The sequence below is a fragment of the Lampetra fluviatilis genome, chromosome 51 (genome assembly GCF_964198595.1).
Source record: "Lampetra fluviatilis chromosome 51, kcLamFluv1.1, whole genome shotgun sequence".
NCBI classification, from domain to species: domain Eukaryota; kingdom Metazoa; phylum Chordata; class Hyperoartia; order Petromyzontiformes; family Petromyzontidae; genus Lampetra; species Lampetra fluviatilis.
The window spans coordinates 9,618,160-9,640,167 of NC_136325.1; the positions used below are offsets into that span (position 1 = coordinate 9,618,160).

A 22,008-nucleotide genomic window follows, 5' to 3' on the forward strand; every position below is an offset into this window, starting at 1 on the left:
TCCACTCGTTAACCCAGAAAAGCCTTCACCTAGTCTCAAGACTCTGTTGGTCAGGAGGGTCCTGCAAAGTTTAAACGTTGGCAGAGGGCCATACTGCTGCTACTGCTGCTGCCACTCTGTGCGAATGATCCCAATTGAGTTTGTAGTCGGTATTTTTTCAGTATTTGGAATGTTTGGCCAAACACGAGTTCGTGTTTCTTTTTTCCTGTTTAAATTAAGAGAAGCACGGTGGGGCGGTGGCGATGCTCGTGGCTCACAGCAAGAAGCAACCTGGGTTCGATTCTGGACTTGGGCGCCTTGCTGTGTATGCTTTGTATGTTCACCTCCCTTGTTCTCTATGGGTTTCCTCCGGGTTTTGTGGCTTCCCCTCCCTCATAGCTAAAAAAAAATAACTATTTTACTGGTATTGGCCAAACATCCCAATTCTTAAAAGTTACCGGCAAATTAATCAGTTGGGATTACAAGCAGGAATATTTCAAGGATCCACCTTGAAAATAGTCTTGATATTCGGAGAGGCTTTCCTGGGTAAAACAAGCGTAATAATGAATAATGTTACATGTTAAACTAAATGCTCCCCCCGCCTGACCGTAACGTAATAAAACAAAATTATAATTTGCGTCATTGTGGAGAATACAACCAAATAAATCAGCAGCCAATGTCACAAAGCCGGTCCGGAGTTTGCTTGTGTTCAACCAATGCTGCTGAAATGCATGAACACCATGCAGCTGATGGAATGTGTACAACATTTGTTTTGGAGGGACATGCAGAAGGCCTATTTATTTATTCGATTGTTAACATCACCGGCTTAATCACTTTGACTGCAACGAGCTTGGTGATGTATTTTTTTTCGGCTCGACTCAAATTCTTTACGCAGTTAATTCCACCCATTCCCTTGACGCAACATCGATCCCAAAAACAACAACCCCCTTGCCACGTCCCCCAAATCCAGGGCGCACTTGAGGTCGCGAAAATAAATCGACGAGGGAAACGCACCTCGAGAGGGCAACACGAGTTACGCGGACAACTGGGATGGGAGGCATATAGACTAAAACTAAACTTCATTTATTTCATGAGGTAAGGCCCACTGAGCGACTTGGCTCTTTTTGTAGAAGCCACCTGGCTATCTGTACATTTATAAAATGGTGTCGTCAGTGGGGTGGTGGTTATCAATTATGCAGGCGGGGCAACTCCACTGAGCTCTACAGGCCGGAAGGGTTCAGGCCGGGAGAGGGAGGGAATTCGGCTCCCATATCATTCCTTGCATCAGGGTCCATGTCAAACTACCACGCTATACCGATGGCTATTTTATTTTAGGCCGCAAAAAATACCCTTATCTGTTCATTGAATACAAGTTAGCCACGATTCACCAAGACGGCACTCAACGTGTTGCGTTCGATCTGCAGGGAGCAGGCACAGAGTTTAGTGTCTGTTGTGCCCTCTAGCGGGCAAGGTGGCCTGCCCACCTGAACAAAAGTCCTTGCGAGTAAATTTGATAAAACACCGAATGACGGGACAGCTCTTTTATACCATCCCGCGAAAGGTCACAGCTCTGCGGTAAGAAGCAAGACCTTTATGCACAAACAACATGTAGCGTCAAACTATAACGACCCGCTGGGCTGCGCAGTAAAAACACATTTCCTTTTCTCGTCATCTCTTCTCCATCGTTTTTCCCAACCGACTCAATCTCACTGAACATTCAAGTGTCTAACAAAAGTCTGGTCTAGACGCATTTATCAAACAGCTCACACCATTTTCCAATCGAGCAATTTTTTGTTGATTTATTTGTCAAGAAAGCTCTTGTAAAGATAGGAGGTGGTAAACAGGGGCGTATGGATTCATCAATTCACTGCTTATTAAGGCCTGGATTCCTAGTCGCGACTTGGCTCCGGCTGAAGCGAGCCGACTCAAAACCATGCCAGCACCTCCGATGAGCGCGGTTGGGTACGTACGGTGCGAAAGAAGGTCAACAGACAAACGTAACTAGGCTCACGGTCCCAGCTGTGCCCAGAATTTCCATGAGCGGAGCCGAACCACCGCCGAGCGGCAAAGCGCCGGGTGAGCGCACCGCTGCTCTTGCCTGACACCGCCTGGTGATGGGTGCGGGAGTCGAGAACCGACGGTGTAGGCAGCATCACACAACGTAAAAACAAACGTAATCCGACATACAAAGCACAAATTAAAACGCGATGGACTAAAACGCGCACGCTATAAACAAAAAACTGCACCGAGACCTTTCGGAGGGCCCACGCCGCAATCGCGCAACAGTCGCTCGCAAAACTCGCGCAACGCCGCCGCCTGCAACCGCTTTGTCCACATTCCAGCGCGTATTTGGCGCAACGTACGTTGAACTTCTTTCGCACTGTTTGTGGACAACCGCGCTAATCGGAGGTGTGGGGGAAGGACAACAAACTAAACACAAAAGGGAAGTCTGTCAAAGAGCGTATTATCCAGGATCGTAACCACAGCGCTCAAACTTGTCACGTCATGTCGCTGAAAATTATCCGAGCAGATCGCCACTTGGAAGTGGAGTCCGTCTCTACCATGAGCAACCAGTTGCAGAGACGTTCCACGTACAAGCGATTCAGTTGCACGCAACTGAGCTGCGCAACTTCTCGCTCGGGTTGTCGAGCCGGCTTAAAGCTCTGCTCCTACCCACTGGGGGGGGGGGGGGGGGGTTAATACGTCACGTGAAAGCAAAAACTAAAATGGATTCGACACCCAGTGAAGACTTACGAAGAGTTTTTTTTTCCAAGACAGCCTTGGTGGAAGGGAACAGAGTAAGAAATGAAATCGAAAGAATTAAGCAGAGGCTGTACACGGTGTGGCTGTCCTTATTATGCCTCGTTGGCTGTAACGGGAGAAAAAAAACTAGCCTAACTCCCAATATTGAAACATAAAGGTTAGTCTTACAAAGGGCTCAATTCCAGCTGGGTCTATCCGGGTCAACGAGCTGGAAAATCTTTCCACACCCAGCTCATCACATCCACCTCTCGCTATGGAACGTCGCGGCCACTATTCTGGTGCCACCTATTATTCCAATCTAATCTCAAAAAAATTTTATTTCACCAGGTGAGGCCCACTGAGCTATATAGCTCTTTTTCAGAAGCGACCTGGCCACAAATTATAGCTCAACCAAGTGGCTTATCATGTGTACATGTTTAGTATCCAAATACTCTAAACACACGTCGATTCTAAATGTGGAGGGGAAAACCGAAGGACCCAGAGAAAAATCCAGGCGAGCACAGGGAGAACATGCAAACTCCAAATATACAGGCGTCAGGGTCGGGATCCAACCAACGACCCTCCTGTATACCAGGCAAGGTAGTTAACATCTCGCCACCGTGGCACCCCCAGCGACACGGACAGGATTCAGTGAAAGATTAAGCCTTGGACTGACAGAGCAAATCCAATGGCTACTACATAAACTGGCACACACACACACATACAAAATAATTTCCAAACACTTAATACATATTACAAAAATGTCATTATTACACATCAATAAGATAAAAAGTTCAATCGCGCCGAATGTTTTGACGGGAGGCGACCGAGAGCCAAGGCGCACACAATTCCCAGCGGCCAGTTACACACAGCACCTCGCATGACTTTTGCCCTTTGAACTGCGGAGCAGAGCAGTGGGACGGTGGTTCAAGCACTGCGCTGCCAACTCGGAAACCCAAATTCAATTCCTGGCCACGACAAACATCCAGTGGTGGCGGGTGGAATCTGAACCGGGTCTTGGGAACATACCCGTAATGACCAGCGTGGTGAAGTATGGTCACCCCCCCCCCCCGCCACGAATAATGGGTAAGTGTCCATCAAACAGCGTATTACCCAAGGGGCTGTATATTCATCATCATCACGATCCATGGACAGATTTCCCGTAGGTGTCCACTGCACATGTCGTCATTTGTTTCCACTCTCCTCTGACTTGTAGTGCCAACATGCTCAAGTCGTGGCCACATCTTCCTGGCCCCAATCTCTGACGATGTCGTAATTCTCAAGCCATTCTCTGCGTGGTCTTCCTCTCTTTCCGGTTCCTTCCTTTATTCCCCCAATCATGGGTTTTAATTTTCGTGTTGTTGTCCATCACACACACACACACGTGCCCAAATAGTGCCAGTCTCGCTGTATATTACCGTTATATTAAATTCCATCGAATCAGAACACTAAGGGAACTGTTAGTGCTTGTAGTTTATGCAACCGGCAATATATATCAGCCCTCAGCAGCCATCGAGCTGTCAAGGAGGAATCGACGGTTCAAGCCAAGTCATCGATTACCATGGAAAGTGTTGTTTTAAAGCAACATCAGCACGGCTTTGCTAAATACAGCGCAGCTCACACGATGCAGAAAAAAACACTAAACTTAAAACAGCCCAAAAAAGGTAGAAGTCTCCTCTATTTTTGCTTGCAATGAGAGATCTATCGACGAGGCTCCGAGTTCCTTCTTAGGTAGTTCCTGCATAAATTAAAAACCAAACGCTCTGGAATTGTGTGCGGGGTCACCGGAATCGAGAGTTTGTTGACCCTGCTCATCGACTCTGGAAGACCAATCAGGGCTACAGAGGTTCGTAGAAGCCCGGCGGTTAGAATGCGACGCGGGACCACCGCCCCCCCCCGGCCCCAATCAACCAATCCAGAGCCCTCTCTTGTGCCGGGCCCTGGGCAAGTGGCCCCCGCCTCACCCCCCCCTTTTGCCGTCCAACCGTGGGCAGGACTGGTGACAGGGTACAACAAAGAAGAGGTGGCAAGCAGCACTGCCCACGAGAACGCGTGCTTCTCCGTTCAACGCAACCTGGTAACAGAGTTGTTAAAATCGACGTACACCATAGCGTTGCAAACGTGATAAGGTGAAGCTGTCACGACGGTCGTGTCCGTGTTCTACGGCGCTGCGATAGCGAGGGTTAACGTTGGAACCAAGCACCTGCCTTGAGTTTCTGTAAATGATGGGAGTATCAAAACGCGATGGGGCTGGGCATACCAAAATAAACAATGTTTTATTTAATTTTACCAGGTAAAGGCCCACTTGGCTATGTGGCTCTTTTTCAGAAGCGACCTGGCCACAAATGATTGAAATTTGTAGCAGCCAAATACTCTTAAACCCATGTTTCTTAAATGTGGAGAGAAAAACCAGAGTTCCCAGAAATCCACGTGACCACGGGAAGAACCAACTCCAAATATACAGAAGCCAGGGTCAGGATCGAACCCACAACTTCCTGCATACCAGGCGAGGGAGTTAACATCTCGCCACCGTGGCCCCCCGTGCAGAGTGATGCTAAGTTCCAGCTAATTTACAAAAGGGAATGCCGATCGCTCCCTTCACCCTGTGCCAACCAAGTAGCTCAGAAATTATTGCTATCTACGTTTCTCGAACATTCCTACAAACTGCATAACAATCACCTGGTGTTCCAACTGCAAATGCCACACACTTGGACATCTGTGAAAATGAGCTTCATAGTTCATCAGATCCCTCCAGTGTAAATAAATATTCCGAAACGCCACTGCTCCAAACTGCTTTTAAAAGTGTGCTGCCGAGAATAATAAACTTCCTATAAAAAGCACAACACACGTGGGAGCAAAGTAGGGGGTTAACGGAATAAGCGGTTTAGCGGTGTCGTCCCAACAGACGAATGAAACTCAACCGATGAACTAACCTCCGGACGATAGAAGGTAGCGGGGAGAAGGCACTAGCCAACGGCTTCTCCCCAAGGCCGGATGAAACAAACAGACCGAGCCGCCTCGGTAATAAACCTCACGCCTAGGGAACGGAGGAGCATCGCGCAAGGGGCGAATGGGGTACGCGAGAGCCGCGACATGATTATGCATAAAATAAACACACAAGAGATTTGATATTTCTTTTTATATCCAAATCATGGGGCCGGGCACTTGCTTGTCTACGGTGTGCACTCTCTCGGGAGGAGAGCTGGGAGCTATCACGCGGGCTCGTGTGCGTGCGTGTGTGCGTGCGTGCGAGTTGCGCACTCCGGCTAGAGGGGCATGTGGTTCCCCTCGACGCTGATCTTGACGGCACGGATCCCCTTGGTGCTCCTCCGTTTGTCGGCAAACTTCTTCATCTGCTTTTCCACGCGGTTGATGCCCTTCTTGACAGACCCCTGCACGCGCGGACAAAGTTTGACTGCTCAATTTCGGAGGCTCCTGTCGCGCCAGGGACATGAAACAAGGTTCCTCTTCATGGACTTCTCGCTCAACATTTGACATGTTGGAAATCATTAAGATAATAAATCTATCCCGATTGCGCAATCGGCATCGTGCCGTGAGACTCGCCATCTTATTTGATTTCTCGCTACGCGGCAATGCAAGTTAGAGAACGGACCACGAAAGCGGATGTCACGGAGACACCTCGGAACTGCCATCGAGTCGCCTCTGTTCTACACAATAGGGAGCAGAGCACTTTCCCAACCCACTCTGCGTATGATGGTCATGTTCGTCACATGACAGTCAAGCCGATTTTTGCGCAAGGAACAAAATGTAGTTTGATGTTTTTTTGTGCAAGCATTGACTCACTTCACTACACTTGAAACAAAGAGCTGGGTTTAATCTGTAAAGCCTTGCCAGGTCTCAAGACCATTTCTTTTGGCAGGGGAGGAAACTGGACAACTCATAGAAAAATCCTACATGCGTACGCCATGGAACATTCAAACAACAACAAAAGAAAGCTAGAGACACCTAGTTGTACGCCTTTTGGCGTCATCTGGTCCAACACCAGTGGAGACGAGGCTCTAAGAAAAGCCGTCTCGGGTGTGGACCAATCAATTTCAAGGACAGTGCATATCATTATCAGAGCTCTCTTTTTGTTTGCATTTTGACTGCTTGTGTTGTTGTTATTGCAAACATGATCTCTTGCATAAAGGTGTCAGTTTTGGTGCCAGATAAAAGGGTAAAAACCTATTACTACTGCTTCTAGAGATATTCTCGGTGCGACCCACTGAGCTCTGCTTCCCATATTGCCGGATTACGCAGCCGTGCGCCACCAAACCCAGCAAAGACATCATCATCACCTCGTTTGTTTTGGTTAGATCGCGTTAATGTGCCGTTAAACCCACCACCGCCCGGCAGCCAATTCGCAAGGCTCGTCACGTAAATAAAACATGCTAATTCGTGACTAGTTCAGCACACCGATGTGTTGGAGAGTAAACCCACAACATTTATTTCATACTCTTTATTTCATAGCCAGAGTTGGCCGTCGCCTGATGATGCTGGTTGTAATTGCAAAACGTCGTACTCGAATTGTAAATGTATGTGTTAAACTGACATCATCATCATTATCAATATTGGCAACCCTTGCTGGATGAAGGCCTCCCCCAACTGTGGTCACCCCTCAACGGTCCTGCGATACCACGAGCCATCCCACGCTGTTACATGCGAACGGACTCCGGCACTCCATCTCTGCGGCAGACGCCCCTCTCGGATGCGTTCTCTCCTTTGCCCACCACTCTAGTCAACAGTCTCGGCCATCACCCCTTCAGGTGCTGTGTCATGACCACGCTTACTTCCTCGATTCAATTCAATCGTGAATTCCTATTTCTTTCTATCTCTAAGCACAATTTATAACAGCTTTCTGTTTTTAGCTTGTAAGCCTTCCTACGCACGTCCGATGAGCACGGTTGGCTACGTACGGTGGTGCGAAAGAGGCTCAACATAGACACATTCTCCTCCTCCTCCTTGGCGAGTGAACGAAAACCGTGCGCGTTACAAGTTCTAAATGACTTCGTAATTCTTATCACTATTATTCATTCTCATCACTACTATTATAATAATTGATGATTGTCAACGAGCGTACCCGGTTGGATTCGACCTCGACGTTCCACTTGGGCCGGATCACGTAGTCGCGGTTGGACGGCATGGGGACGCGTGCTCGCGAGCAGAACCCCGGGTCGCCCGGCCTCAGCGCCCTGCGACAGCAAACAGAGACGGTGGAACGCCATCATGAAAATTAATCTCAAATGTTTAGTCGACATTGGGGGAGGAGCTTTGGACCGAAAAATGTAAATCGTATAGATATATTTTTTAAGGACGTATTTTCTGCTCCGTCCTGTGGATTAGTGCCTCCGAATCATTTCAGATTTTCAGACACCGTTCGCACAACATACTAATTGAAGTGATGTCACCAAACACAAAAGTGGTTAAGTGGCGTCCATTCCAATGACAGCGTAATTGTTTTGGAACAATCCAAAAACATTTTTTTCTTAAATTTCGTGATTCAGATTCACACAACAATCGTGAACACAACCCGACTCAAGACGCATCATTATGCCCCCACCCCCCCCCCCCCCCATGTGATTTCAATCAATAGTCCCATTCACAGTTGCAACGCGCTCCATTTCCCCGTTGTCAATATAGCATCCACGAGTACTTCGTAGTTGCAAAGGGTCACGTGACCAAATTACACACAAAATGTAGAGGCGCGACCAAAGAGCTTGCTCACGCAACTGCTGGCGGAAGGACCTTTATTCAAGACGGTAGCTTTGGCCTACTCTTCTACGCTGGTCAGACGTTCAGGAAGAAGTGTCAGTATCCACAATTTATCCCACCACCTGCCAATCCACCACGGTGTACAGATTCATACAGATGGATGCACAAAGGCGGGCAGGGGAGTTAAGAAACTTGACCCATTGTTTCAACTGTCACGCCAGGAGATTGAATACAACCAGAGACCTTTGGATTGCAAGTCCAGTGTGCTAACCATTGGCAAGATTTTCTTAAAATATATAACAATTGAAATATATTATTTCTTACACACACACACACAATTTGTTGTCCTTCCCCCGCACCTCCAATTAGCACGGTTGGCTATGTACTGTGCGAAAGAAGTTCAACATACATACATGTATTTGGAGCTTAATAAACGATTAAATCTACGAATCTAAGAAAGAATGCAATCATGGCGGTTGTGGTTCTACGACACGCCGACTTACTTTTCCTCTCCAGTCAGGACTTTGTCCAGATCTCTGCGGGGAGTCTGTCCGCCGGTACTGAAAATAAAAACATCGTTGCCGCTATCACCGTCTCATCCAGCCACTGACAATGGTATGAAACAAGGCAGCAGAATCGTGCACCGTCACGGATTACTGTTAACGCTCTCCACCGTGGGTTTGCCTTCGGCAATATTTAATTGGCAATATTAAACGCTTCCCTAGCCAGGCGAACCGGAAGCGGCGCGGAATGATCACGAAGGCTCGATGTTTCACAGACGGGTGGCGTGTGATAATCGGGAGAGACGTTGAAAGTGTTTTACCAGAATTAAGGTCATTTGCGGGAAATTAAATCGCTTTTTGGTAAATGTGGACCGCGACTCTCTTTTTCCCCCAAACACCATCGTGGGCCCCTTGAGCGTCCTCCGTGCAGCAACCGGCAAGAGCGCGTAGTGCATCATGGGTAATACGGCAAGCGCCGGTATTAACAGGGCGGCCGCCGGTCTCCAACAGCGGCGAGTCTCCGCAACGAGGAGCGGCGATCCCCGGCGCCCTCACCTGAGCCGCCGTCTGTGAGGCATCTGCTCAAGGTCCCGCTGCTCGCGCTCCTCGCGAGACATGCCCTTGTAGTTGGAGGTGAGGCCGAAGATGGGACGCGACCATTCGTCTGCGGACGCATGGCGGGGGGGGGGGTGGAAATGGTGGTGGCACACGCACACACGCACGCACGGTCACACGGACGTCCGCAATCACGGCGGGTAAACCGCGCAGCGTAAGAGTGCGGCAGAGAAGCACGGAGGAGGAGCGCGCTTAGATTTAGACCAAGCAACGCGAGGAGGAACGCCACGGATTACAAAGCGTACGCAGGTTAGAGACGGCTTATCGGGATTGGGCAGAACACGTCGCTGGAAGGGATGATGGACAGCGGTCGAGCTTGACGATGGCGACAGGAGGAAACATGCCTCAGAGGATGTCCACTGCGGAGGCGGCACAATCAGATCGGCTCTCGTGCAGGTGTTAGACGGAGCTGTGACATCACAGAATCTTTATTCATTCCTCCTGGGAGGAATCCGATGAGCTATGAAGCTCCTTCTCACCCCTGTCCAGTAGGACCGTGAGAGATGGCAATGACGTTGGAAGTTCCTGCGGCTGGCAGTGGATTGATCAAAGCTGATGACGATGATACATGTGGGGTATTAAACAAAGGCGTAGTTGTTCAAAGCAATGAGCTATGATTTTGGGGACCTGAATTTGATTCCTGGCCACGGCCAAGGATGGGACACCATGGCACGGGGGTTTGTCAGATGAAGACAAGCCTTGTACAGAAAGAGCGGAGTGAGAGGTTGGAGCAGAACCAGTAGAGAAAAGCAATGGAGACATGTAAATCATCTTTGAGAAGCTCAAGGAGGTTGGGGTAGTCTATGCTATCAATAAACTTGCAGAAGGGGTCACGGCAACCAAAATAACAACAAGAGCTATTCGTTTCAATTTCACAAAAAAACTCAACATTTCAATGCATGTGAATAGGAGATGGTGGTCCTCAATCAATAACGTCATGAAGCAGTCATTAAAGAGCCGCAAGTTGCAAACCCCTGGTCTCGAAGAATTAGAAGCAAGCGGTTTACGACCTGAAGACAGGTCATTGAACACGCACAGGAGAGCAGTTTCGGTAGAATGGCCTTGGCAGAAAGCAGATGACACGGGGTCGTAGAGACCGTGGGGTGGAGAGGTATTTTTAGAGATGGGGCAATAGAAACCCTTCCCAGGACTTTGGCAATGAAAAGGAGTAACGTTAACTGCTGCTATTGGCTCACGATGATTCTCACAAGCTGAATTCTGATACCTTATTTTTTTTATGGTAGATTTAATGTAGTAACTATTGTTAATTTGGCAACCAAGGTCACTGTTGAAAATGAGATTGTGATAGTTTCTTGAGTTGTGATCTAGTTAAACAAATAAACTTGAAGCGTAAGCTTCCAGTAAGAACAAATGGTGCTACGGTGGAGATATGTTAACTACCTTGCCTGGTATGCAGGTGGTCGTGGGTTAAATTCCGACCCTGACGCCTGTATATTTGGAGTTTGCATGTTCTCCCTGTGGTTGCGTGGACTTTTCTCCGGGTCCACCGGTTTTTCTCTCCAGATTTAAGATCATTACGTATTTAAGGGTATTAGGCTGCCATAGATTTCCACATAAGTAACTTAGTCCAGCTATCATTTGTGGTCAGGCCGCTTCTGAAAAGAGCTCGGTGGGGCTGACCTGGTAAAATAAAAATAGTTTTTAGTTTAATTAATTCAAGGGACAAAGAACCATGTTCTTTAATTCAAAGGGAAGCAGGTGGGAGCAAAGGCAACAGGCAAGCAGGCGAGGCCAACGCGAGGGTGCACCACACACAGACGCAGGCACACCAGGGGGCCGTGCCGTACTCACTGATGAGCTTGCCGGCCAGGTCTTTGTTTTGCCGCGTCTCCTTCGGGTGCTTGTACAGGTACATGACCGAGCGGCCGATGCCACTCGACTTGAGCGTCTCCTGGGGCACGCTGGGCAGCTGCGTGCAAGCACAACCACCACCGAATTTGGTTGCATGCAACAGTCACACGAATACAACAGTGCTCACCCAAACCCCAAAGCATTCAGGCAACGAAGCCCTTAAAATTGCGACTTATGTCAGATGAGGCAGACGTCCCTCGGCGGCCTAGTGGAGACCTCACTGTTGCCCTAACTTCTCCTAGATCTATCAAATTGCCCACTGAGTCCACGCCTGCCACCGTCAATGAGACCTGTGACGAGGCCATACGCAGAGGTGATCGCAGATCAACGCAACGAACCCCGGTCGTCTAAAAGATGTGACTTGACACACTCTGACCGCGCGGGAACAACAACGGCCGTCCTTCGCCATTGTGGCGGTGACGTCACCACAGTGCTCGTGCCAGGCTAGGTGTACACACTGAGGCCACGTGAACAGTTGAAGACTTGCTGGCAGGTGGTTACGGGACAAACCCAGGGGTGCCATGGGTTAGCCGATTGAGTCGACCGAACAAATGCACACACCCGGCGCGGCGACACGCGCGCGTGGACGTGACGCGCCGTCACTCACGTCCTGCAGGACCTTGAGCAGCTCCTCGCGGATCTTCAGGTTGGGCAGGCTCTTGTCGGGCAGAGGGCACAGCCAGTCCCGGATGGCCGACAGGATCCCGCTGTCGATGAACGACTCGACCAGGTCCTGCCTGCGCGCCCGCGGGAGGAAGCGGCACACAGAGGTGGTTACCGCAAGCGGCACGAGTGACTGCACTAATGGCCGCACACGTTCAGTGACCACGGCCACCCCCACGAGCCATTGGCCCTAAATGGTTTACGGGCACCCCCAGCCCCAAGTAGTGGCACACACGAACAATTATTTTCTTGAAGCATTGTGATCTCGAGATCATGCATGTATGGATACGTGGGGAGCGGAAGTGTAGTGGTTAGTGTGCCGCACTACAAAACCAGCCACCGGGGTTCAATTCCCGCTCACGGCCAACACCAGTGACGATTATCTGAACCAGTCCTGGGCCTCCCCTAGGTCGACTCAGTGTACCTTGTGCGGTGTGTAACCATTGCCACAAGGGAAACAAAGGCGGCTGTGCGTGGTGCTGGCCACCCACCCGCTTGTGTGCCGTGCCGGCCTTAATTAGGTGCTGGCTAACAGCACTTGCCCCAACAATCTGTTAAGGCTATACGGAGGATCTTTGTATACATGTGACAATTTAATATGCTGGCTGTCGGGTGGTGGAGGGGTGTCATCAACACTAATTGGTGAGATGGTTAAGTGGCCTAACCTAAATTCAATTACGAATCATAACATTGAGATGACAAGAAAATAAAGTACGTGTTTACGCAATACATGTTTTCATTTAAAGATAACAGCGCATTGCAGGCAGAGGAGCAGAGCAAGGTGTGGAATATGGACTTGAACGATGGCGAGTGAAGATGCGACCGTACTTGCGGAGGTGTTTAATGACAGTGGGCAGCATGACCATCTTTTTCAGGGCAGGCTTCCTCTCTGTATTGAGCTTTTTGTCTTCCTGCGGGCGGTAGGGGGAGACAGACGACATAACTAACGCTTAGCTTCCGAGACATCTGACAAGATAAGGCAGATTTTTCAGGTCATTTGGTAACAAATGAAATATAATTTGGGGGTAAAAGCACGAAAAAGCAATGCAGGCAAATCGCCCTAAGGTGGTAAAGCAGTTTGGCAATTGGGTGAAGACGTGGCCAAAACCCCAAAGTTGGGTCCGCACCTGAACAATCATTTGCGCAACCAAATCTCTTCCGTCACTGCGCAACTCAAGCACCTGCAACTGCTTTGTCCACATCTGAGAGTAGTTGCACAACAAGGGCATGTCTGGGCATTGCTAAAGTCGGAATCAGAATCTATATTTAGACTGCAGGAGGAATCCGATGAGCCATGAAGCTCTTTTTTCACAGATGTCCAGCAAGTTACATCAACAAACAATACAAATGCAAAACAGAGAAAAGATAAGCAAATCACAAAAAGTATCTACATTCCTGCCAATCCCTCTATCGCATAGTCATGCTCCTTTGTGTGGCTAACTCCCCCACCCCCCCAAATATCAAAATCGTCACAACCAATCAGAGTTCACCAATGTGCAGCACGCGATGAAAGGCGTCGCTAAAGATTTCTGCGCCGATCAACGCTGACAAAAGTGGCTCCGTCTCTCCGGTGAGCGACCGGGTTGTGCAACGACTCGCAACGTACAAGCGGGAAGGATCAGGTCGCGCGCAACGAGTTGCGTGCTCACCTCTGCGGCCTCGTTCATGCGCGTGATCATGGCGCTGATGAGGTCGTCGGCGTCGCTGATGAAGGTGCCGCCATCGCGGTGGCCACGCCGCTGCTTGCGATTCAACTCGCGCTTCCGCTGGAGCATCATGTCGAAGTCCGAGATGAACTCCGTACTGCGTGCGGGCGGACACACGAGCAGAGCGCACGGTCACCGTCGCAGTGGCAAACAGAGCTGTGTTTCATCGACATTACAGGGTCGCACTCATTACACACAAAGTCCTAGCCACAAACGAACCACAATACCTTGCCGATGTCATCAAGGAGCATAAAACCATCACACGGGACTCCGGTCAGCCTCTTAGTGGCTTTTGGCTAGCAACCGAACAAAGACGGTCACTGCATCACACGCTTTTAGATGCGCTTCTGCAGCCGTCTGGAACGCTCTTCCTTCCGATATTAGGAAGCCGCTGGAGCTATGCACTTTTAAATCCTCTAGATTGCAAACTCATTCTTCCAGAACTGATTTTTGTGTGAAGTTTTTTGTCCTTCCCCGCACCTCCGATTAACACGGTAGGCTATGTACGGTGAAGGAAGTTCAATATTCATACATACGAGTCCACCTTTAACCCAGACATTGAAAGACAGAAAACAGGGGTGGAGACATGGATCTGGTGTCGGTGATGTACACTACTGTATGTATGTTGAATATCTTTCGGACCATACGTAACCAATCATGCTAAATGCTCCACATTTGGCAAATTTTTAAGTCGAGCTGCTGCTCCTCCGGATCGAGAGGAGCCAGCCGAGGTGGTTCGGGCACCTGGTAAGGATGCCCCCCGGTAGACTCCCCCTGGGACTCTACCGGGCAGCACGTCCCACTGGGCAAAGACCCCGGGGCCAGCCCAGGACACGCTGGTGGGACAATGTCACTCGGCGGGCCTGGGAACGCCTGGGAATTCCACTGGAAGAGCGAGAGTCCGTCGACAGGGAAAGGGGGGTCTAGACCGCCCTACTCAATATGCTGCCGCCGCGACCATCACCAGGACAAGCGGATTGATAAACAAACAAATGAACTAATTACATAATTAGAATAACTAGCAGACTAATGCCCACTTGCAGGCCAGTGCTGTGTTCACCTTGTGCCACGCAAGAACAAGGTGCCATTAGGGGTTCTCCTGGGTTAAATGTTGCGCTACGGAGACCAAAAAAAATGCAGGTACAGCATTATTATTAATATTACGCCTGTGCAGGGATGGCAGCGACTCACTCATTGCCCCTCCGCACTCCTTCATCCGAATCTGACTCCGACTCCTTGTCTTTGTCACCGGAGGGATCTTTGCCCAGAGCAGATGTCTCCTTCTCCAGCTCCTCCTGTCCGAAACCCTGTGGAAATAACAGCAGCAGCAATTCTGAGATGCGTTCGAACCACGTAAACCATTTCAAAATTCAGGACCGATGGCTCCCTCCTTTCTTCCCACTCCTCATCTCAAGCCGTGCTCTCTCTGCATGTCTTGGGGACATTTCTCTGGAAATGGGGCGCCGTGGTAGTGAGACATTAGCTCCCTCGCCTACTATACCAGAGGAATTGGGTTCTATCCCGATACCGACGCCTGCTGTATATTTGGAGTTTGCATGTCTCTCTCCGCGTTGTCGCGTGGATTTTTCGCCGGATACCCTTGTTTTTAACTTCACATTTAGAAACATGCGTTTAAGAGTATTTGGCTGCAATATAATTCCACGTAAGCTACTTCTTGTTGAGCCACCATTTATGATAGCCGGGGTGCTTTTGAAAAAGAGCTACATAGCCCAGTGGGCATTACCTGGTAAAATAAAAAATAAAAAGGTTTCAGGTACTCATAATCATACAATGCCGACATCTCCCGTCCACTTCCCCATGCCGGCTGTAACGGATGACCCAAAACTGTTCCCCGGGAACGATCGCCAAAGCTCTCCGTGCTCGGTGTCCGTCCACCTTACCGTAAACTCCTCTTCCTCATTGTCGGAATCCCCAAAGATGTCGGCAATCAGGATGCCCACGCCCGCCCTGGAGACACAGGCGGAGACAGCATTCGACAAAGGAGCAATGTTCATGAAAGATCGGCGAGTGCTGTGCATCGCAAGTCCTTTGAGTACATTTTTGGGCAGGCAACACACAAACTAAATTAGCGTCTGCTGGAAGGTCACGTCACGACATGTGTGCGGATGTTATGACGTCGCGTGGCGCCCTGACGTCACGTCTGCTCGCGTTCACAGATGTGTACCTCTCGTCACTCTGGTAGTCTCGTCTCTCTCTCGCCCTCGTTCATCTCTCATCTCATTAATCTACAGCTATTTATATCTCGGTGAAAGGGAGCCATATCTCTTGGTGGGTCCGAACTTGGAAAGCCACTTCAAGAGCCTTTGTGGGGCACATCTGGCCGGTGGTCTGTCAGTTCAAGAACCCTGGTCTATGCCATGCCTTCCAGATCATTAATAATGCAGCATCATTATCATCATCATCAATGATTAGCGTAAATAATCATCACCACTGCTAATAGATGGCTTTTTCAACAAGTAATTTGATCGTCTCATTGAATGTGCCCCCTGCCCCCCTGAGCCACGTACTCATCTGCAGAGTCGCTGTCGCTGCCAAATATCTGCTTCTCCTTCGTCTTGGTTTTCTCGTCGTCGCCCTTGACTGGGTCGTCGCTACCGCTCTCCGAGTCCGAGTCCATCACTTTGGGTTTCCTCGCCGGCATCTCCCGCTCGGCCTGCCTCTCATCATCCTCCTCCTCGCTGTCAGAGAGGATGGCCTTCTTAGCCGGTGGCTCCTTCTCCTGCCGCCGCTCCCCATCCTCGTCATCCTCACTGTCCGAGACAATTGCTTTCCTCGCGGGCGCCTCCTGTTCTACCCGCCGCTCATCCTTCCGCTCCGCTTCGTCGTCGTCGCTGTCCGATACGACGCGAGCTCTCCGAGCGGCTGGCTTTCCCTCTGCCTCTTCCCCACCACCGTCCTCGCCGTCACCGGCATCGCTCTCGGAGTCGGAGCCTCGACGTCGTTTCACCGCCGCTGCTGCCGCCGCCGCCGCGACCGTCGCTGGGACCGCCGCACCACCCTCCTCAACTCCCGAGTCGTCTCCGTCGCGATCCGCTTCGAGGTGATCGTCGTCGTTTCTCGTCTCGGCGGGCTCCGCCTCGTCCTCGTCGTCGGAGATCAACCGGCCGCGCTTTGCCGGAGGAGGGGAGCTCCTCGGGGCCTCATCTTCGCTCCCCGAGCCTGATTCGGCCACAGGTTCTGGTCTCTTCGGTTCAAACTCCCTGTCAGAGTCTTCCTCCTCGTTGTCCGAAACAACGCGGCTTCTCTTCACCGCTGCTGCAAACGCAAAGAAGCTTCAGCTGCCGAGGGGTGCGAATTATGCTGGTTTAAAACAATGTGTTACACGGACGTCCGGGTATAAAACGCAACAGCATTTCGCGCTTGCCTTCAGAAAAAACTAGGAGATACACCGCAGCCTCGAAACGCACCGACCAAATCTACCAAAACACAAAGGGGGACGTGACATCGCTGATCAGTCGTGTCAAATACACCGCGACCAAAAGTTCCATCGACTTACGTGATTTGTCCACCTCTCCTTCCTCATCTTCACTGCCCGCGTCGGCTTTTCTCTTTTCTGTCAAAACAAAGTAAGCGAAGATGTTACATTACTGATGAAGATGCAAATTACGTGAATAAAGATCAATTCAATGACGAGGTTAAACGTAATTGTTAATTGAATAATTTTGTGTCCCTTGCACCAACTTAGTCAGATCAATAAATACCATTTGTCGGAGGGCATAGGCCCATGCAGTCAGTAATGGTGCTTTAAAAAAATGATGCTTATAATGCATTTTCTTGTACTTGAATGTTTATCTCTGTCTAAGCTTTCCAGGACATCATATATGTTGCATTCTCTTCGTAAAACATTTAAAAAATTCTCCCGCAGGGCTTTGATTTCAAAGCTACTTCTCCCATGTCATTAAATGTAAATCCGCGGCGATGTATCTCCTCACCAGCAGTCCTGCCCTCCTCCTCGTGTGCGTCCTCCTCGTGTGCGTCCTCCTCGTGTGCGTCCTCCTCGTGTGCGTCCTCTTCTTCCTCGTCGCTCCGCCGTTGAACGACCTCCTCTCCGCTGGATCGGCTTTCACGGTCGCTGTCAGCCGCCACCGCCTCTCTCTGCTCGGCGGCCCCCTTGTACGGCCGTGGGCGCCCGCCTGCCCCCTCGGCCTCGCTCTCAGAGTCAGTGCGTTCGCCCTCCTCTCGCTCCTCGTTTTCCAGCTCCTCCGCCTCATCACCGCTGTCGCGGTCGACCTCCGGGCTGTCGCGATCGCCGTCCACGCTCTCCCTGTCGCCTTCCTCGTACCTGATCGATCGTGGGGTCGGTGTCGAACAATGCTGATGATTCCTCGAGTGAAACCGACGTTTTAAAAATTCAAATCAATTCGTGGATTTTAAATTGCGCACAGATTAAACTGTCAGTTTAGGATGCACACAGATTATAAGCAATTTTGTCACAAAGAGCAATATAAATAACATTACAAGGTGTAAGTGGGCTTCATTTGTACTTCATGGGAAGAACAGGGTTTTGTAAGGAAAACTGATATACCGGGGCACCCAACCCCCGAATTAACCAGGTATTGAGGACGCACTGCAACACTAGGTCCCGCTCTCTGCACACGGTCCGCAGTTATCAGCTCATCATCCCATGACGTCACACCTTTCCCCGTCGTCCGACCGCTCCCCCTCATCACTGTGGCTCCTGCTCAGAGCTTGTCCCGCGTCGTCACCGTCGTCGTCGTCGTCGCGGTCCTCGCCCTCCTCCTCGCCGGACTCGGAGCCGGGCCCCGGCGCCGAGCGCTTGTACGGCTGCTTTGGGTTTACGAGAAGCAACGCAGGGCGGTTAACGACGACAGCAATCGTCAGTTGGCGTTCAGGTGACCACCCCTTTTCTGATATTAACGATCGTATTTGATTAAATGCGGTGTTGGCCAGTTGCGTAAAAACACCATTAAGTGGAGGTGGCCAGGTGGCCCAGAGACCAGAGCACCGGGCCAGCGCAGCCGAGATCCTAAGTTCGAATCCCGGCAACCACCTGTGATTAAAGCGGGTTCTCAGGTGTAGTGAGTTGATGCTCTGAGCCCATCACCGATGACCGCACGCAAAAACTACCACGCTAACTTTGATTCTGCACTTAATCTGCCTTCATTCCAGAGCCGATCATTAATAAATGGACGTATTGGCAGCACACCGGTGTAGCATAACACACCAGTCCAAAATCTAAATTTGAACCGACATTCGTCTTCCGACTGCTTCGACATCACGAGAACTGATTTTGACGCACGCCCCACAAGATTTTCTGACCGCGTTTGTAAATCGTGGAAAAATTAATAATTATTGAGATTTTTTTTGGTTATCGCGTACCAGTGTACCGCCAATACGTTCAAATGTCGATTTGACTGTCATGCGACGAACATCACTCAAAAAATATTTTGTGGTAAAACGTTTTGGCACTGCCCTTTCGTTAACGCAGTCAGTGCGGATCACAGAGATTGACTGACTTAGCAGATCGCACGTTCTGCAATTGTCCATATCTCTGCCCTCTCTACTCTGAAAAAGGCCCACTGCCCAAAACAAAAGTCGACTGTACACATTTTGCTGTGTTATTCGGCAGCAATTATTCTGAGTGTGGTCATATTTGGGGGGTGAGTTTATTAAATTGATGGATTATTAAACAGGTGTATACCCCTTCATGCAGCAAGGGTTTAAATCCATGTGTTTCATATGAAGCCAGTTGGTACCCCTTCAATGTAGGAAGTAGTTAGATGGTCCTCACCCCTTCAGGTTGTTCTCCGTCGCTGTCAGAGCCGAAGTCTCGCTCGTCCTGCACAGGGGTGGCCCCTCCATCACCTGCAGGAAGGGGGTCACAAGCGGCTCCGTGAATTCAACTTCACTGTCCTTAAACCGAGCTTCCTCCACCATGAGAGAAGGTAGCTGTTAATCTTGTATACTCAAGCTCTGCAATGGGTTGTCCAACACGTTTAAAGTTTCAATGATGACAAAGAATATCCAGTAAAGTCTTATCGAGTCTCAAACATCAAGATGCGTGGCCAATTACTTTACAATTTGATCACTTTAATGTATCCAATTAAATATAATGATGCCTTCTGAACGGTTTGGTAGTCAGATAACAAGATACTCTGGAAAATAAGACGCACCCCAAATCTTAGGGTCGGTGTGAATGAAGTTATAAAAAATCTGGTCACATACACACATTGGATTATAAGACGCACTTTCGCTTTAAAACACAATACTGGGAGAAAAAGCACGTGTTGTAATCTGGAGAATGCAGTAATGAAAAAAGTTAATGTCAATTCCAAATTGTTCGTATCCAATTTATATAAATGTCCAAGTCCCACAGATTAAAGTGCGATCTCCAACGATACGTCAATCTTTATGTCGTCTATACACTAAAGGGCCGTTACATGAAACGTCAGTTTGGTATTTGTTCTAAGTATTAATGACGAATGCAAGTCAGTTTTTATCAAATATTTTGATGAGGTTGACTAAGGCTACTTTAGAATGTTTCATTGTTATTGTATGGGCTTGAGAGAGCCGGACTAAGACACCTTAGGAATTTTAGGGTAGTGTTCAAAAGTCTGAGGCTGAGTAGTTATATGAAGGCACCTTTAGCATCCTTGTGTTTCAGTCTTAATGTTAACGAATCAAAGCGAACTAAAGCACCTTTCAGATACTTCTGGTTCAATGTTAATACCTGCGGCTTCGAGAGCCAGACAAAAGACACCTTCGAGAGCCAGACAAAAGACACCTTCACTATCATTATGTTTCAGTGTTAAAGCGATAAGTTCACAAAGAAAGCGTTTCAAGAGCAGGAGAGACACTTTTAGAATCCGTATTCTTCATTAATCGCAGGGCCTCAGTGAGTCCCAACTAAAACTCGCGAAGGGTTCTTACGGTTCAACGTTTGCGCTTGAGGCTCACAGAGCCAGACCAAGACACCTACACGACTCACAAAAGAGGCAATCTCGAGTGAGGCACAGCCTCGGTTGAGGTAAACGACTGCGCCCCGTAGTAACATCCCCTAAAGCCGTCCCGTCGCTCGCCCCCATCGGGGTTCCGCGACTAGGCCGCGCTCCCGCCTGCCGCCTCCCTCTCACCCCGAGCCGGCCGAGCCGCTATCCGAGGGTCGGTGAGCGCGCGCGCGAGGCCTGCTTACTCGGGCTGGGCGCCTCCTCGCCCTCCTCATACTCCGCTCCGTTGTCCGAGAAGTCCGCCTCCATGTGGGCAGCGGCGGCGGGGAGGACGTCTCGGGAAAGGCTCCGGGGTGGGGGGGTGAATGGGGTGAGGGAACTAAAGGAGGAGGTGGAGAGGGGTAGCCCGCGGAGGAGACGGAGCCCGGAGCCGCGGAGCCGCGGCGGCGGCGAGGAGGAGGAGCGCTGGAAGGCGGCGCGAGTGCCGCGAAACGACGCCCGCTGATTCGCGCCGCGAAACGACGCCCGCTGATTCGCGCCGCGGAACAAAATAATTGTTTTTGTATTTATGCGATACGATACCCGTCCGCTAGGACGACACCGCGATATATCGTGCGCTGCGTGACGATATTGCGATATATCGTGCGCCGCGTAACGATACCGTGATATATCGTGCGCCGCGTGACGATATCGCGATATATCGTGCGCTGCGTAACGATATTGCGATATATCGTGCGCCGCGTAACGATATCGCGATATATCGTGCGCTGTGTAACGATACCGCGATATATCGTGCGCCGCCTAACGATATCGCGATATATCGTGCGCTGTGTAACGATATCGCGATATATCGTGTGCTGCGTAACGATACCGCGATATATCGTGCGCTGTGTAACGATACCGCGATATATCGTGCGCTGCGTGACGATATCGCGATATATCGTGCGCTGCGTGACGATATCGCGATATATCGTGCGCTGTGTGACGATATCGCGCGTGATGAATCGCGTCTGTCCGCGTCCTCTGGATGTCGCGACGTGACGATACAGTGACCTACGGGGCCGCGTTGTTGACACTATTACCCCGATTCAGAGATGCTCCGGGGAGTAAGACGTGGAGGTTGTTTTGAGAGAGAAAAACAACTAAAACTTTGGAAAATTTTAAAAAGTTATCGGGAAAAGCAGAAAACTATTGTGTAAAACACGATAAAGGTACGATAATATAGTGTACGAGTAAGACTAACCAGTGTTTACTTATCATAGAACAATCCAGACCTCATTGGTCACC

At 49.9% G+C, this 22,008-nt stretch overlaps 1 protein-coding gene across 1 annotated transcript; it reads right to left on the minus strand.

The window, feature by feature from the left end:
• Positions 1-1,762: 1,762 nt before the first annotated feature.
• On the minus strand, positions 1,763-21,243 carry IWS1 (interacts with SUPT6H, CTD assembly factor 1). The gene is made up of 16 exons (XM_078878708.1): positions 20,967-21,243; positions 19,566-19,639; positions 18,450-18,601; positions 17,746-18,095; positions 17,310-17,366; positions 16,321-17,068; positions 15,694-15,760; positions 14,984-15,099; positions 13,736-13,889; positions 12,915-12,997; positions 12,031-12,160; positions 11,364-11,481; positions 9,492-9,600; positions 8,937-8,993; positions 7,802-7,913; positions 1,763-6,113 (listed from the first exon to the last, which is right to left on the minus strand). Exons 1-16 carry the CDS (start codon positions 21,028-21,030, stop codon positions 5,988-5,990), a joined length of 2,517 nt encoding a protein of 838 aa, XP_078734834.1. The 5' UTR covers positions 21,031-21,243; the 3' UTR covers positions 1,763-5,987.
• Positions 21,244-22,008: the final 765 nt, after the last annotated feature.

Excerpts from the sequence above, each read along its gene's own strand:
- IWS1 (XM_078878708.1), bottom strand. The coding sequence starts at position 21,030 with ATGGAGGCGGACTTCTCGGACAACGGAGCGGAGTATGAGGAGGGCGAG. Across the intron at positions 18,096-18,449 it reads CGGTCGGACGACGGGGAAAG|GTACGAGGAAGGCGACAGGG; the intron begins GTGTGACGTCAT and ends ACGATCGATCAG. Across the intron at positions 7,914-8,936 it reads GTCCTGACTGGAGAGGAAAA|GGCGCTGAGGCCGGGCGACC; the intron begins GTAAGTCGGCGT and ends TTGCTGTCGCAG.